Consider the following 13843-nt stretch of genomic DNA (forward strand, 5'->3'; position numbering starts at 1 on the left):
TGTCCCTGTAACCTCAATAAGGATTCTTTAAAATACAGCCAGCTCTCCTGGACTCCTTTCCCCCTCATGTTATTCTCCCAGGGGATCCCACCCATCATTTCCCTGAGGGAGTCAAAGTCTGCTTTTCTGAAGTCCAGGGTCTGTATTCTGCTGCTCTCCTTTCTTCCCTGTGTCAGGATCCTGAACTCGACCATCTCATGGTCACTGCCTCCCAGGTTCCCGTCCACTTTAGCTTCCCCTACTAATTCTTCCCGGTTTGTGAGCAGCAGGTCAAAAAGAGCTCTGCCCCTAGTTGGTTCCTCCAGCTGTTGCACCAGGAAATTGTCCCCTACCCTTTCCAAAAACTTCCTGGATTGTCTGTGCACCGCTGTATTGCTCTCCCAGCAGATATCAGGGTGATTGAAGTCTCCCATGAGAACCAGGGCCTGCGATTTAGTAACTTCCGTGAGTTGCTGGAAGAAAGCCTCGTCCACCTCATCCCCCTGGTCCGGTGGTCTGTAGCAGACTCCCACCTCGACATCATCCTTGTTGCTCACACTTCTAAACTTAATCCAGAGACACTCAGGTTTTTCTGCAGTTTCATACTTGAGCTCTGAGCAGTCATACTGCTCCCTTACATACAGTGCAACTCCCCCACCTTTTCTGCCCTGCCTGTCCTTCCTGAACAGTTTATATCCATCCGTGACAGTACTCCAGTCATGCGAGTTATCCCACCAAGTCTCTGTTATTCCAATCACATCATAATTCCTTGACTGTGCCAGGACTTCCCGTTCTCCCTGCTTGTTTCCCAGGCTTCTTGCATTTGTGTGTAGGCACTTGAGAGAACTCGCTGATCGTCCCTCTTTCTCAGTATAAGGCAGGACCACTGCCCTCTCACGCGCTCCTGCTCGTGCTTCCTCCCGGTATCCCACTTCCCCACTTACCTCAGGGCTTTGGTCTCCTTCCCCCGGTGAACCTAGTTTAAAGCCCTCCTCACTAGGTTAGCCAGCCTCTGGCAAGGTGGAGGAATTCAAATCCTTGATTGATTCAAATTAGGGTGAAACTTTGTAAAACTAATTTTAATGTTTATGCTACTGCAATTTTAGATTAAAGCTCTTTATGAATTAAGTTCTAAATGCCAGAATGAGCATGGGATGACGGTGGTTATTAAATGACACTACCAGTATTCCCCACATGCAATCACCACCTTACCCAGAGGGTGAACAAATTCCCCCTACAGCTCTGACTATACAAGTCAGATGCTATGGAACCATGAAACAACAATTGTACAAACAGCAGTATCTGCTTGAGATCAGAGCAGAAAATATCTTCAAGTTTTGGCTAGTGCTTCAATGACCCCAACCTTTATCTACATCTGACCACATCATAAGAAGTACATATGTCGCTTTTGGAAAAGATTAAGCAATCAATATACAACAAAAAAGGAGGAAACCTTTCTAGGAGCCTTTAAAAAAAGCTCAGATCACCAAAGAGCCCTGGCAGCGACAGTCTTATTTCTTTGTCTGCAGCATTCCTTCCCCCACTGCTAATTTGTGAACATAAATACAATATGCACATTTGTAAGTTATTGAATCATCTGAATATACACAATATCCCCAAGATGAAAACATTTAGTTTTTTTTCCAGGCTAACAGTAATTTTAATTAAATCCCTTCATTTGTACAAGGCTGGGGAGGGTAGGTGTAACTAGGAAGTATTTAATGTTATTCATACGTATAGCCTCTGCAGCTGTCTTACATCACTCATCAGAAACAAAGGTTGTTTGACATAAAATGTATTTCGTAAATGCAGAGGATTAACAAAGGATTAGGCCCCATCTCTGCTTCCTAAATCCTATCTCAAAAGAGCTCACATGGCAGATGTCACATTTCAGTGATGTGGTCTAGCTTTCTAAATTAATTAGCACACAGATTAAGTCGACATAGGCAATTTAAAACGGGTTGGGTTTCTCCATTTCTTTCCTTTTCTATAAAACTATCCTGGTTCATAGCTAAAAGCTCTGATCAACCATTCCCAAAGGTCCAAAAGAACACAAAATTTGCCACCTATGGTATGTTTAAAGTATAGACTAATGACATTTGTTCTTTGAAAGAACTAAGCTGGGCTCTATGATTTTCTGCACAGTGCCTGTTCGGTTTTTATTATTAAATGAAATCTCTGCTACTGTTCATTATAAAATGCCTCCTAAGAAGCAGGGTCCTATGGCATAACCTTTAATTTTACGTTCTCTCATAGAACTTTTAATACAAACTCTGGCCCTGACCATGCAAAGAAATACACACACACTTAACTTCATGTGCTTTGTGTCCCATTGACTTCAGCTGGATTATGCTCAGCGCACAAGGTAAAGCACATGTATTTGTTCTTGAATGATGAGGGCCTGCATGCATTACACCCATTGGTTATTGTATTCACTGAACAAAAATTATGTTATTCTGTTTTTCACATCTAGTAGATTGCTTATTGTCTAGCCAAGGCCATTTTTTTTTTCATCTGATGAAAATGCTGTTTCAATTTCTGCCTTGTTTTCTGACAATTAATTAGAATATTTTTTTCCCCATCCAGTACATATAGAGATTTGAAGGCCATCTCCAAGGCAATCAGCTTTCAAATGACCTCAGTGAAATTCTTTCATTTTCCTTTCTGCAATGAAATCTCAAATTCAGAATACTAAACACTTGAAAGTAAAGCTTCATTTTGATAAGTAAACTACTATCAGACCTTTCAAAGGGGACTTTCCTTCCTTCTCCCTACCTCCTCAATAGTCCCTGCCTTCTCCTGCCTGCCTCTGACATACATCCCCTCCCCAATACACTCATGCGAGTACCCTGTGGGCCCCTGCATCACTCCAAATTCCCTCCCCAAAGGAGAGTCTTCAGAGTAACCTACAACATACTTCCTTCCAGTCTCACTGCAGCAGGCTTCCAGTGAGCTTCCTCCCCCCATCCTCTTTCCCACAGATGAGCTCCTGTTTCCATAGCCCCCAGTTTGTTAAAAAAAAAAAAACCCAAAGAACCAGTTGCTGTCAAAGCCCTTCTGCTGTGTCCTGGAACTCCAGTTTTTGTGCACTCAAGGCACTTTCCCTGAAGAGGCAACTCCCCAAATTCCTGTGGGAGAGATTTCACCTGGAGTGAAACATTCCCAAATATTTTAAAGGACAGAAAAAACAGTTTCAGTGTGATTCAGGGATTCTCTTGGGTCATACTTTGTCCTAAGTTAGTTTTTGCCTCTCTGACTCCATTTTCATATGTATTTTCAAATTTAGTCACAAAATTTGACATACACCTTTAAAAAAAAAGTTTACTCCAATGCAATCTTCGGTGGTAATTTTATTTATTTAATAATAATTTTTTAAAAGTCTATCCCCTCTCTCAGTTTATATTTTGGAAGGCTCCGTCTTTACCCCTCCCTCCCTTTTAAAAGCTTTCCCTCTGCAGGTTCTCCAGCAGTAGCACAAATCTAACCCTATCACTGCAGCAGCGCCTACATAAGCATGTTTTTTCTGATTCCCAAGGACATTTTAGTACGGCTAGATGATCAAAAACAACTGTAGTCCTATTCAAACACTAAAAGAAATTAGTGATAGAAAAGTAAAAGATAAATATGGGACAATTATATGGGACAATTATATTTCTAAGATGACTTAAAATAAATAAAATATGCTTGAACATTTACAGGACAGAGTTCCTTTAATGAGCACCTGCAATGTCTCCCCCTCACCTCCAAAATCCTTTAGTTTAATGCAGACATAAAAATATTTATCTAAAATACAGGATGAGTAAGTTGCACACCACTTAAACACCGTTTCTATGGAAACAAAATCGTTGGCAAGGAGGTCTCTTGAACTCAGCTGCCCATATCTCCATCCTCTGTTCCTTTTAGCATGGATAAACAGTCATTAAAAATCCACACGGACAGACATGATTGGAATTGCTCAAGTCCTATATAATTAATGGCGTCCAACAAAACGTTCCAAATGAAAACTCTGAGCCGTGTAACATAATTAGGGGCTTTCTAAGTGTACTTAGATAGAGAATGATGGCTATTCATATGTAGATGTGAACTGGGAAATAGATTCTGAATTGATAAATGTGCAGTACTTTAAGCCAGCCCCGATCCTTATGCATTAAAGCTTTGGATCACAGCAGCAGCTTTGGTCTTTGTGGCTGAGACAATGAGAGTGATGTGTGAATGAGTTTGTACCAGACAACTAAAATAGCAGCAGAGTATCTCAGTGATGCCCATGCGTATGGCTAGTACAGTTGCCCATTTGTTTAAGGTACTTGTGCTGAGAGCTGTAGGAGGTGGAGGAGTGAACAGCGCATAGAAGTTATGGCCTATACCAGGGGTGGCCAACCTGAGCCTGAGAAGGAGCCAGAATTTACCAAAGTACATTGCCAAAGAGCCACAGTAATACATCAGCAGCCTCCCATCAGCTCCCCCATGCTTCCAGCGCCTCCCACCCGCTGGCAGCCCCACCTATCAGCGCCTCCCCATCCCTCCCCGCACCTCCTGATCAGCTGTTTTGTGGCGTGCAGGAGGCGGGGAGGGGGAGAAGCAAGGGCACTGCAGGCTTAGGGGAAGGGGTGGAGTGGGGACAGAGCCAGGGGTTGAGCAGTGAGCACCCCCCAGCACATTGGAAAGTTGGTGCCTGAAGCTCCAGCTCCAGAGTCGGTGTCTATACAAGGAGCTGCATATTAACTTCTGAAGAACCACATGTGGCTCCGGAGCCACAGGTTGGCCACCCCTGGCCTATACGCTTCCCTCCACTAACGTGAGCCAAGAGGAACAAAACACGGAAGAAACTGGTGTGGGGAAGGGTGGCACAGAAGGGAGAGGACAGAACAGTGACTGTACGGCACATGTCCCTCCCCTCTCAGTCTGCTGGGTTAGGGCTGTGTAGGCCAGAGGGAGGAAGAAGCGAAGTTTTACAGGCTGGAGAGGGATGGCTACTGTCTGCAACATTTTCTCCCCACAGACAACAACACTGGTTCCCCCTTGTCACACTAAGCTTTCCCCTCCTTCCCACCAATGAGGGCTGGGGCAGCAGCCAACAGAGCTCATGAAAATATAGTATGGTTTCAGAGGGAGCAATGCTACTATTGGGGAAGGTGGTCACACAGGGAGTAATATGGACGCCCTGAGTCTCCACACAGGTTTTCTATTCAGTTTCTTATACCACACCCATCAGTTTCCAAGCACATTCCTGTAGTGCACTGAGGAACATGACTAGCATCTGTTTTACGAGGTTTCTCCTTCTTTCCCCCGCAAAGGGAAGATGACATGTTATTTTTTCTAAATGTATGCTACACTATGGTTTTTTATTAGTGAAAACCAGGTCGAGGAAAGGCACATGGCACTTGGAAAGGAAAGTGCTGAGGTTTGAGAAAGTTTAGCTCCAAAAGAAGGCAGCTCTGTCTCCTACACAAATGAGTTCTACCCTTTCTGAGTTTTACTTTTCCTGCAGAAAGAGTCCTGAGCAGATTTCTCCAAGGAGCCCAGGCCACTTCTTCCTGCTGCTCATTCCTTAGGGCAGGAGGGACCCCGTCCCCAAAAAGAATCTTCTGAAGGAATCTCGCCAAGGTGAAATTCAGCTTCCTAATCCTTATTCAGGCTTTCCCCACATAGGGGCCTACGTGGCTCTATGTATGGTAGCACCTATTGCTTATTCCTAAATCCAGGCACAAAGGACATCTAAACCCTTCAAATTTTTATAATGGTTAATTGATATGACTCATCCATTTCTATGCTCCAAAGAGAAAAACAGGAAGGAACACTTAGCAAATCTTTGATTCGGTTCAGCCTTTGCAATGAAAGTCAAATATGCTATGGGGAGCAAAATCAACCTCATTCCAGTTAATAAACCTAAGTAACACAGGAAAAATAAAAGAATGCTCAAAAAGGTGGGTGGCAAATATAAGGATTCATTTGTGTTGTTAGAAGTTGTGGAAAAGGGATGTTTGGGGGTACGAAAGCCGTTTCAAAATTGGAATCAACAATATGACAAATACTAATTAGCAATTAATTCTCTCTTTTATGGCATCCAGCTTCCAGAGCAGCTTCTTCTCCTGCAACTACTGTGACTCATTAAATGGCTAGGACGCCCCCAGCAAACCTTGAACTTAATTATTTGCAGAACTATATCCCAGTTTACACTGAGTACTCCTTCGAAGATTGTCTAATACACCGTATCTTACATCTGACAAGGACAAGAAATGAGCAGGAAACTTTTCCAGAGAACTGGGAACTAGATTACAGAGATTTAAACAGAACTGCTATCTGAGATTGCCAGGCAGGGAACCCTATGCAAGTATGAAAGATAGCAACAGAAAATTTGGAAACAATTCCTATTCTGCCCCAACACTCATTGCCCAATGGCTATTTGAGAGCAAATAATTTACAATGAGATGTACATACATGAATTGTTTATAAAAAATATACTGGAAGCCAGGATTTAATGTCCTCTTATTAATGCAATGGTGGTAACATCAAAGGTAAACCAACCTGGAGAGCCATATTCATGTCTAGGTAATCTACAGATTTTAGGCATCACTTCCATCAAGGTCTTCACATACTGAAGAATTGTGCCCTGCAGCTGAGGGAAGACAGACATGCATAACAATATTATTGTTGTGGAACTAACAAAGACGACATGTATGCAGTTCATTCTACATATGCACTGAATATGCTCTAAAATCTTATGTTTCTTAACTCTGTATGTCCTACAGTTCTTCCTATAGTCTTTGCACTGCTTAAAGAAACAGCTTTTTAAAAGAAATGATTGTAGTTGCATCTTCTTTAAAAAAAAAAAAAAAAAAGGAAGGAAGCGAGGAAGTACAGCAGTTCTAATGAACTCTTCAAGTGACTATTAGAGTTACCATTTCACAGTTTTTAACCACAGCGCCCAAACCGTGAAGAGCAACTGAACTCTGGGTGACAGTACACAGCCCTGATCCTGCCAATGATCCTGATCCTTACGTACATAAATAACTTTATGCATGCAGGTAATCCCAGTGACTTCAATGTGACTACTCGTGTATGTTAAATTACGCGTGTGCGTGAAGGGTTGCAGGTTTGGGGTCTAAACGGTCACGCTGTACAAATGTATTAAAACTGAATTGGTCATAGGTATCGAAGACAAACGTATCGCTTCCCCCAACACATTTTTTCCTTCACTGTATTGCTAATTTTTGACTTAGAAAGGCTTCAATTAAAAAAAAAAAAGTTACTGGTTTAAGGTTTCTATCATCAAATGATCAGAGGACTTCATATCTGAGCACGTTATAAACAGATGTGCATTATTTAGATATTATTAACCACTCTCGGTGTGTGTTACAGTGGCAACAGCACAATAACCAAGGCCAACAGAAAAATCTTATCTAGGAAACAAAGGCCCAAAACATATATAAAAAGTTACATTATTCATTCATTTATTTTTTAAGGTTGCAAATCAAGCACTTATGAGTTAGGAAATGCCAGAATTAAGGATGCCCCAGCAACATGAATTCAGGCCCCCTTGTGCATAGGTACTGTGGTTCTGTCTTTAATTACATTCTCACATACCATTCAGTACACAGGTCTCTCCTCCCATCCAACCCCATATCCCAGCCTGTCTCTTAATATCGCCTCTTGGATATCTTCTAATTTGGCCAAAACCAAACTTTCTCATCTTCCCTCCCAAAGCTTCTCCACTTACCCACTCTCCACTGCTGTCAACACCATCACCAATTTGGTGGTTGTTCTGGAGTTTCCCCTCCCTTGCCGTTGCCCTACACCTCCAAGGCCATAACCAAATCCCACTGCTTCTTCCTCCTCAACATCTCCAAGATCTATCCTTTGCTTTCCATAGAATCATATCATAGAATATCAGGGTTGGAAGGGACCCCAGAAGGTCATCTAGTCCAACCCCCTGCTCGAAGCAGGACCAATTCCCAGTTAAATCATCCCAGCCAGGGCTTTGTCAAGCCTGACCTTAAAAACCTCTAAGGAAGGAGATTCTACCACCTCCCTAGGTAACGCATTCCAGTGTTTCACCACCCTCTTAGTGAAAAAGTTTTTCCTAATATCCAATCTAAACCTCCCCCATTGCAACTTGAGACCATTACTCCTCGTTCTGTCATCTGCTACCATTGAGAACAGTCTAGAGCCATCCTCTTTGGAACCCCCTTTCAGGTAGTTGAAAGCAGCTATCAAATCCCCCCTCATTCTTCTCTTCTGCAGACTAAACAATCCCAGCTCCCTCAGCCTCTCCTCATAAGTCATGTGCTCTAGACCCCTAATCATTTTTGTTGCCCTTCGCTGGACTCTCTCCAATTTATCCACATCCTTCTTGTAGTGTGGGGCCCAAAACTGGACACAGTACTCCAGATGAGGCCTCACCAGTGTCGAATAGAGGGGAACGATCACGTCCCTCGATCTGCTCGCTATGCCCCTACTTATACATCCCAAAATGCCATTGGCCTTCTTGGCAACAAGGGCACACTGTTGACTCATATCCAGCTTCTCGTCCACCGTCACCCCTAGGTCCTTTTCCGCAGAACTGCTGCCTAGCCATTCGGTCCCTAGTCTGTAGCGGTGCATTGGATTCTTCCATCCTAAGTGCAGGACCCTGCACTTATCCTTATTGAACCTCATCAGATTTCTTTTGGCCCAATCCTCCAATTTGTCTAGGTCCTTCTGTATCCTATCCCTCCCCTCCAGCGTATCTACCACTCCTCCCAGTTTAGTATCATCTGCAAATTTGCTGAAAGTGCAATCCACACCATCCTCCAGATCATTTATGAAGATATTGAACAAAACCGGCCCCAGGACCGACCCCTGGGGCACTCCACTTGACACCGGCTGCCAACTAGACATGGAGCCATTTATCACTACCCGTTGAGCCCAACAATCTAGCCAGCTTTCTACCCACCTTATAGTGCATTCATCTAGCCCATACTTCCTTAACTTGCTGACAAGAATACTGTGGGAGACAGTGTCAAAAGCTTTGCTAAAGTCAAGAAACAATACATCCACTGCTTTCCCTTCATCCACAGAACCAGTAATCTCATCATAAAAGGCGATTAGATTAGTCAGGCATGACCTTCCCTTGGTGAATCCATGCTGACTGTTCCTGATCACTTTCCTCTCATGTAAGTGCTTCAGGATTGATTCTTTGAGGACCTGCTCCATGATTTTTCCAGGGACTGAGGTGAGGCTGACTGGCCTGTAGTTCCCAGGATCCTCCTTCTTCCCTTTTTTAAAGATTGGCACTACATTAGCCTTTTTCCAGTCATCCGGGACTTCCCCCGTTCGCCACGAGTTTTCAAAGATAATGGCCAAGGGCTCTGCAATCACAGCCGCCAATTCCTTCAGCACTCTCGGATGTAACTCGTCCGGCCCCATGGACTTGTGCACGTCCAGCTTTTCTAAATAGTCCCTAACCACCTCTATCTCCACAGAGGGCTGGCCATCTCTTCCCCATTCTGTGATGCCCAGCGCAGCAGTCTGGGAGCTGACCTTGTTAGTGAAAACAGAGGCAAAAAAAGCATTGAGTACATTAGCTTTTTCCACATCCTCTGTCACTAGGTTGCCTCCCTCATTCAGTAAGGGGCCCACACTTTCCTTGGCTTTCTTCTTGTTGCCAACATACCTGAAGAAACCCTTCTTGTTACTCTTGACATCTCTTGCTAGCTGCAGCTCCAGGTGCGATTTGGCCCTCCTGATATCTTTCCTACATGCCCGAGCAATATTTTTATACTCTTCCCTGGTCATATGTCCAACCTTCCACTTCTTGTAAGCTTCTTTTTTATGTTTAAGATCCGCTAGGATTTCACCATTAAGCCAAGCTGGTCGCTTGCCATGTTTACTATTCTTTCGACTCATCGGGATGGTTTGTCCCTGTAACCTCAACAGGGATTCCTTGAAATACAGCCAGCTCTCCTGGACTCCCTTCCCCTTCATGATAGTCCCCAGGGGATCCTACCCATCCGTTCCCTGAGGGAGTCGAAGTCTGCTTTCCTGAAGTCCAGGGTCCGTATCCTGCTGCTTACCTTTCTTCCCTGCGTCAGGATCCTGAACTCAACCAACTCATGGTCACTGCCTCCCAGATTCCCATCCACTTTTGCTTCCCCCACTAATTCTACCCGGTTTGTGAGCAGCAGGTCAAGAAAAGCGCCCCCCCTAGTTGGCTCCCCTAGCACTTGCGCCAGAAAATTGTCCCCTACGCTTTCCAAAAACTTCCTGGATTGTCTATGCACCGCTGTATTGCTCTCCCAGCAGATATCAGGAAAATTAAAGTCACCCATGAGAATCAGGGCATGCGATCTAGTAGCTTCCGTGAGTTGCCAGAAGAAAGCCTCATCCACCTCATCCCCCTGGTCCGGTGGTCTATAGCAGACTCCCACCACTACATCACTCTTGTTGCACACACTTCTAAACTTAATCCAGAGACACTCAGGTTTTTCCACAGTTTCGTACCGGAGCTCTGAGCAGTCATACTGCTCCCTTACGTACAGTGCTACTCCCCCACCTTTTCTGCCCTGCCTGTCCTTCCTGAACAGTTTATAACCATCCATGACTGTACTCCAGTCATGTGAGCTATCCCACCAAGTCTCTGTTATTCCAATCACGTCATAGTTCCTTGACATCACCATAGCCAAATCCCTCATTCAGGCTCTCAGCAAAAGGAAGGATGGTCCAGTGGTTACAGCACCAGCCTAGGACTTGGGAGACTTGGGTACAATTCCCTGCTCCACCACAGAATTCCCCCGTGAGCTTCAGCAGTCACTTAGCCTCTCTGTGCTTCAGTTCCCTCATCTACAAAGTGGGGATAACAATGCTTCCCTACCTCACAGAGGGGTTTTGTGAGAATAAATATATTAAAGATTGTGAAACGCTTTGAGATATATAGATGAAAAGCACTATATAGGAGTATAGAAGTATTACATCCCACCTTGCTTAGAGCAACATTTTCAACTTTGTCCCCTGCCATCCAAACAAAATGCAGCCACTATCCTCATCTTCCTTATCTGACTAGATCATGTCACTCCCCTTGTCGAATCTTTCCATCTGCTAGTGCATCAAGTTTAAGCTTCTTGTCCCATTATCTTCAAAAGCCTATCCCACCCTACTCAGAGGTACAGTGCCTGTGTGGTTAAGGCATTCACTTACAATCTTGAAAGTCATGGGCTTGAGTCTCACTCACTCACACACAGAAAGGCCACCTCCAGTTTACCCAGCTTCAAAATGGGTAACTGATGCATTGGATTCAAACTTTTTTTCTTGGGACCCAGCTGAAAATTGTTGATGCCCGCGACCCAACAGAGTATGTGGGAGGGGCTCAGGGCTGAGGCAGAGGGTTGAGGGGTGAGGTCTGCAGGATGGGGGCTGGGGATGAGGGGTTTGGGTATAGGAAGGGGTTTTGGGTTGCGGGGGGCTCAGGGCTGAGGCAGGGGATTGGGGCACAGACTTACCTCTGGCGACTCCCGGTCAGCAGCGCAGCAGGGGTGCAGAGGCAGGCTTCCCACCTATCCTGGCACCGTGGACCACGCTGTGCCCCAGAAGCAGCCAGCAGCAGGTCTGGCTCCTAGGTGGAGGCGCCAGTGGGAGTGCGAAGCCATTGCTTGGGGTGGGGGCAGTATGCGGAGCCCCGTGGCCCCCCTGCCTAAAAGCCGGACTCGCCACTGTCCGCAGCGCGGTGTCAGAACAGGTAGGCACTAGCCTGCCTTAGGTGGGCAGCACCGCCATCAGGATTTTTAATGTCCTGGTCAACGCTGCTGACCAGAGCTGCTAGGGTCCCTTGGTGCTGAGCAGTGCCTTACATGCCGCGTCCCAGTACTGAGTCGTGACCCGAACGTTGAAAAACACTGGATTAGGACAGTCAAAGGCAGTCAACATGATGCCGGTCACATCACCACTGGCTATGAAACTGACACGCCTTAACTGCATCAGCCCAATAAGCCATTGGCTCAGGGGAACTTTGACCTCCTGTGGTGAAAACTGGCATTGTCCCAAAACCCTCTGTTCTACCTGTTTCCAGTCTTGTCTGCCTGCCTGTGAACTTCTCACACATTCCCTCCATGCCTTCTTCCACGTGGCCCCCTATATATTGATGTGACCGGTCTGAGCTCAACCGCAGCAACCTGCTCCTCTTCACATTTAAGTCCCTCTTAGAGATCCATCACTAGCATGCTGCCTTCAATGAATCAAGTTGACTTGTCAAAAAATGGTTTCTTCCTTTCCCCTAACTTTTGTCTGTCCTTCAACTGCCAGGTCCTCCAAGCAGGAGCCATTCCTGCTTAAATACCAGTAAGTGTCTCAAATGTTGGGGAAATATTATAAACAAATAATAATGAAATGTTATTTATGAAGAGATTTTTAATAATGCAGTTATCCATGTAAATATCACTAGACTGGTCAGACTTGACATTTATAGGTGGAGCAGAAAGGTTGAGAGATCAAGACTTTTTTTTTTTAAGTTTAAAACTCCCCCACATATTCACAAACTTCTGTAAACAAAATGCCACAATATTTGTTATTTAAAATGCCATTAAATTTCTACTTGGTTGGCTCCCCACTGTCACTTCTACTACACTCAAGCATCATGAGAAAAATTTTAGAACAAAAATCCTACTAAAGAATTAGTCAAATAAATGCAACCATAAACTAAATAAGAGTTCTTCTCCTTAAAGCATTTCCCCCTTTCCCTTTGTTTGACATCCTACATCAATCACCTTGCTTGATTCCAATGACAGCAATAAAGTCACTGGGTTATTTTAGGTTGTAAGCTTGATGAGGCAGGAGGAGGAGACAAAAATACCACGGTGGTAGATGTAGTATGGAAAAACAAAACACACCTGCAAATTCTTGGCTTATGCCTGTAAAGTGCAATGCACATTTGTACAGAATTTTTGAATTTATACTTCTACGTGCCCAATGGCAGGCAATCCCCTCCCAGTTACACAAAGGGCCATCTATAAAGATAAAGAAGAAGGTTGTGTGGATAACTTCTCTGAAATATGGTCTGAACACTAGTCTAAACAAGCTTGATACTGTGCATTGCTAGATCAGTCTTAACGAGTAAACCTTCCTTGTTATCTAATACTTGGTCAGCTGGCAATAACAATATTACTGAAAACCCTGAAAAAAGGGAAGGCAGAAAAAACATTTCAGCTGCTGCTCAAATACGCTAAGAAATTTAGTAATCAGAACACAACTAATTTGGAGTGAATTTAGCTGGAAAGCTGTACTTCATTTTTCATACACGATTGTCCAGGCCCTACCAACACACTCTCTCCACATATGACTATCAAAAAACATTCCTCCTAAAGTGAGAAGTTGGGATATTTGAAGCAGTCTAGAGGATTTTAGAAACCCACCTTCCATTAATTTCAATGAATGATCTAGGGGATTTAGACACATACCTTCCATTGAAACTAATGCAAGATGTGTGTCTAAATTCCCTAGACTACATGGATAATCTCAACTAGAGTTATCTTTCCACAAGAATTTCTAATTTCCCCCAAAACAAAACGTTACAGTATGCATACAGCTGGCATTAAAGCAATTTTACTTCATGTTTTGAATCAAGGACCTTATAACAGGAACTGTCTCTCATATTTCTGTATTATTCTAAAAATCACTTCATATATTGAATTGTTTGGGGGGGGGTAATTTTTCACTTCAGTTTTAAAGAGCTGTATTTTTTCTCCCTGATTTTATCACTGATATGAGGTACACTTCTGTAGCTGTCATATAATTTTTTTAATTGAACACTAATAATAAATCTTAATATTTGAGGAAAATGGAAGTCCACTATATCATCATAAAACAAACCAATAAGCAAAAAAGGTCAAAAATCTGT

The 13843-nt window shown here is 43.9% G+C and overlaps 1 protein-coding gene across 3 annotated transcripts in view; it reads right to left on the reverse strand.

The window, feature by feature from the left end:
* Positions 1-13843, reverse strand: part of CYFIP1 (cytoplasmic FMR1 interacting protein 1) — a 139637-nt gene that overhangs the window by 17974 nt on the left and 107820 nt on the right. For all 3 annotated transcript variants that reach the window (XM_074965759.1, XM_074965750.1, XM_074965768.1), the window contains exon 25: positions 6505-6595. In XM_074965759.1, the coding sequence (XP_074821860.1) occupies positions 6505-6595 (91 nt within the window). The remainder of the gene's footprint in view (positions 1-6504; positions 6596-13843) is intronic.

The sequence above is a fragment of the Natator depressus genome, chromosome 1 (genome assembly GCF_965152275.1).
Source record: "Natator depressus isolate rNatDep1 chromosome 1, rNatDep2.hap1, whole genome shotgun sequence".
Taxonomy (NCBI): domain Eukaryota; kingdom Metazoa; phylum Chordata; order Testudines; family Cheloniidae; genus Natator; species Natator depressus.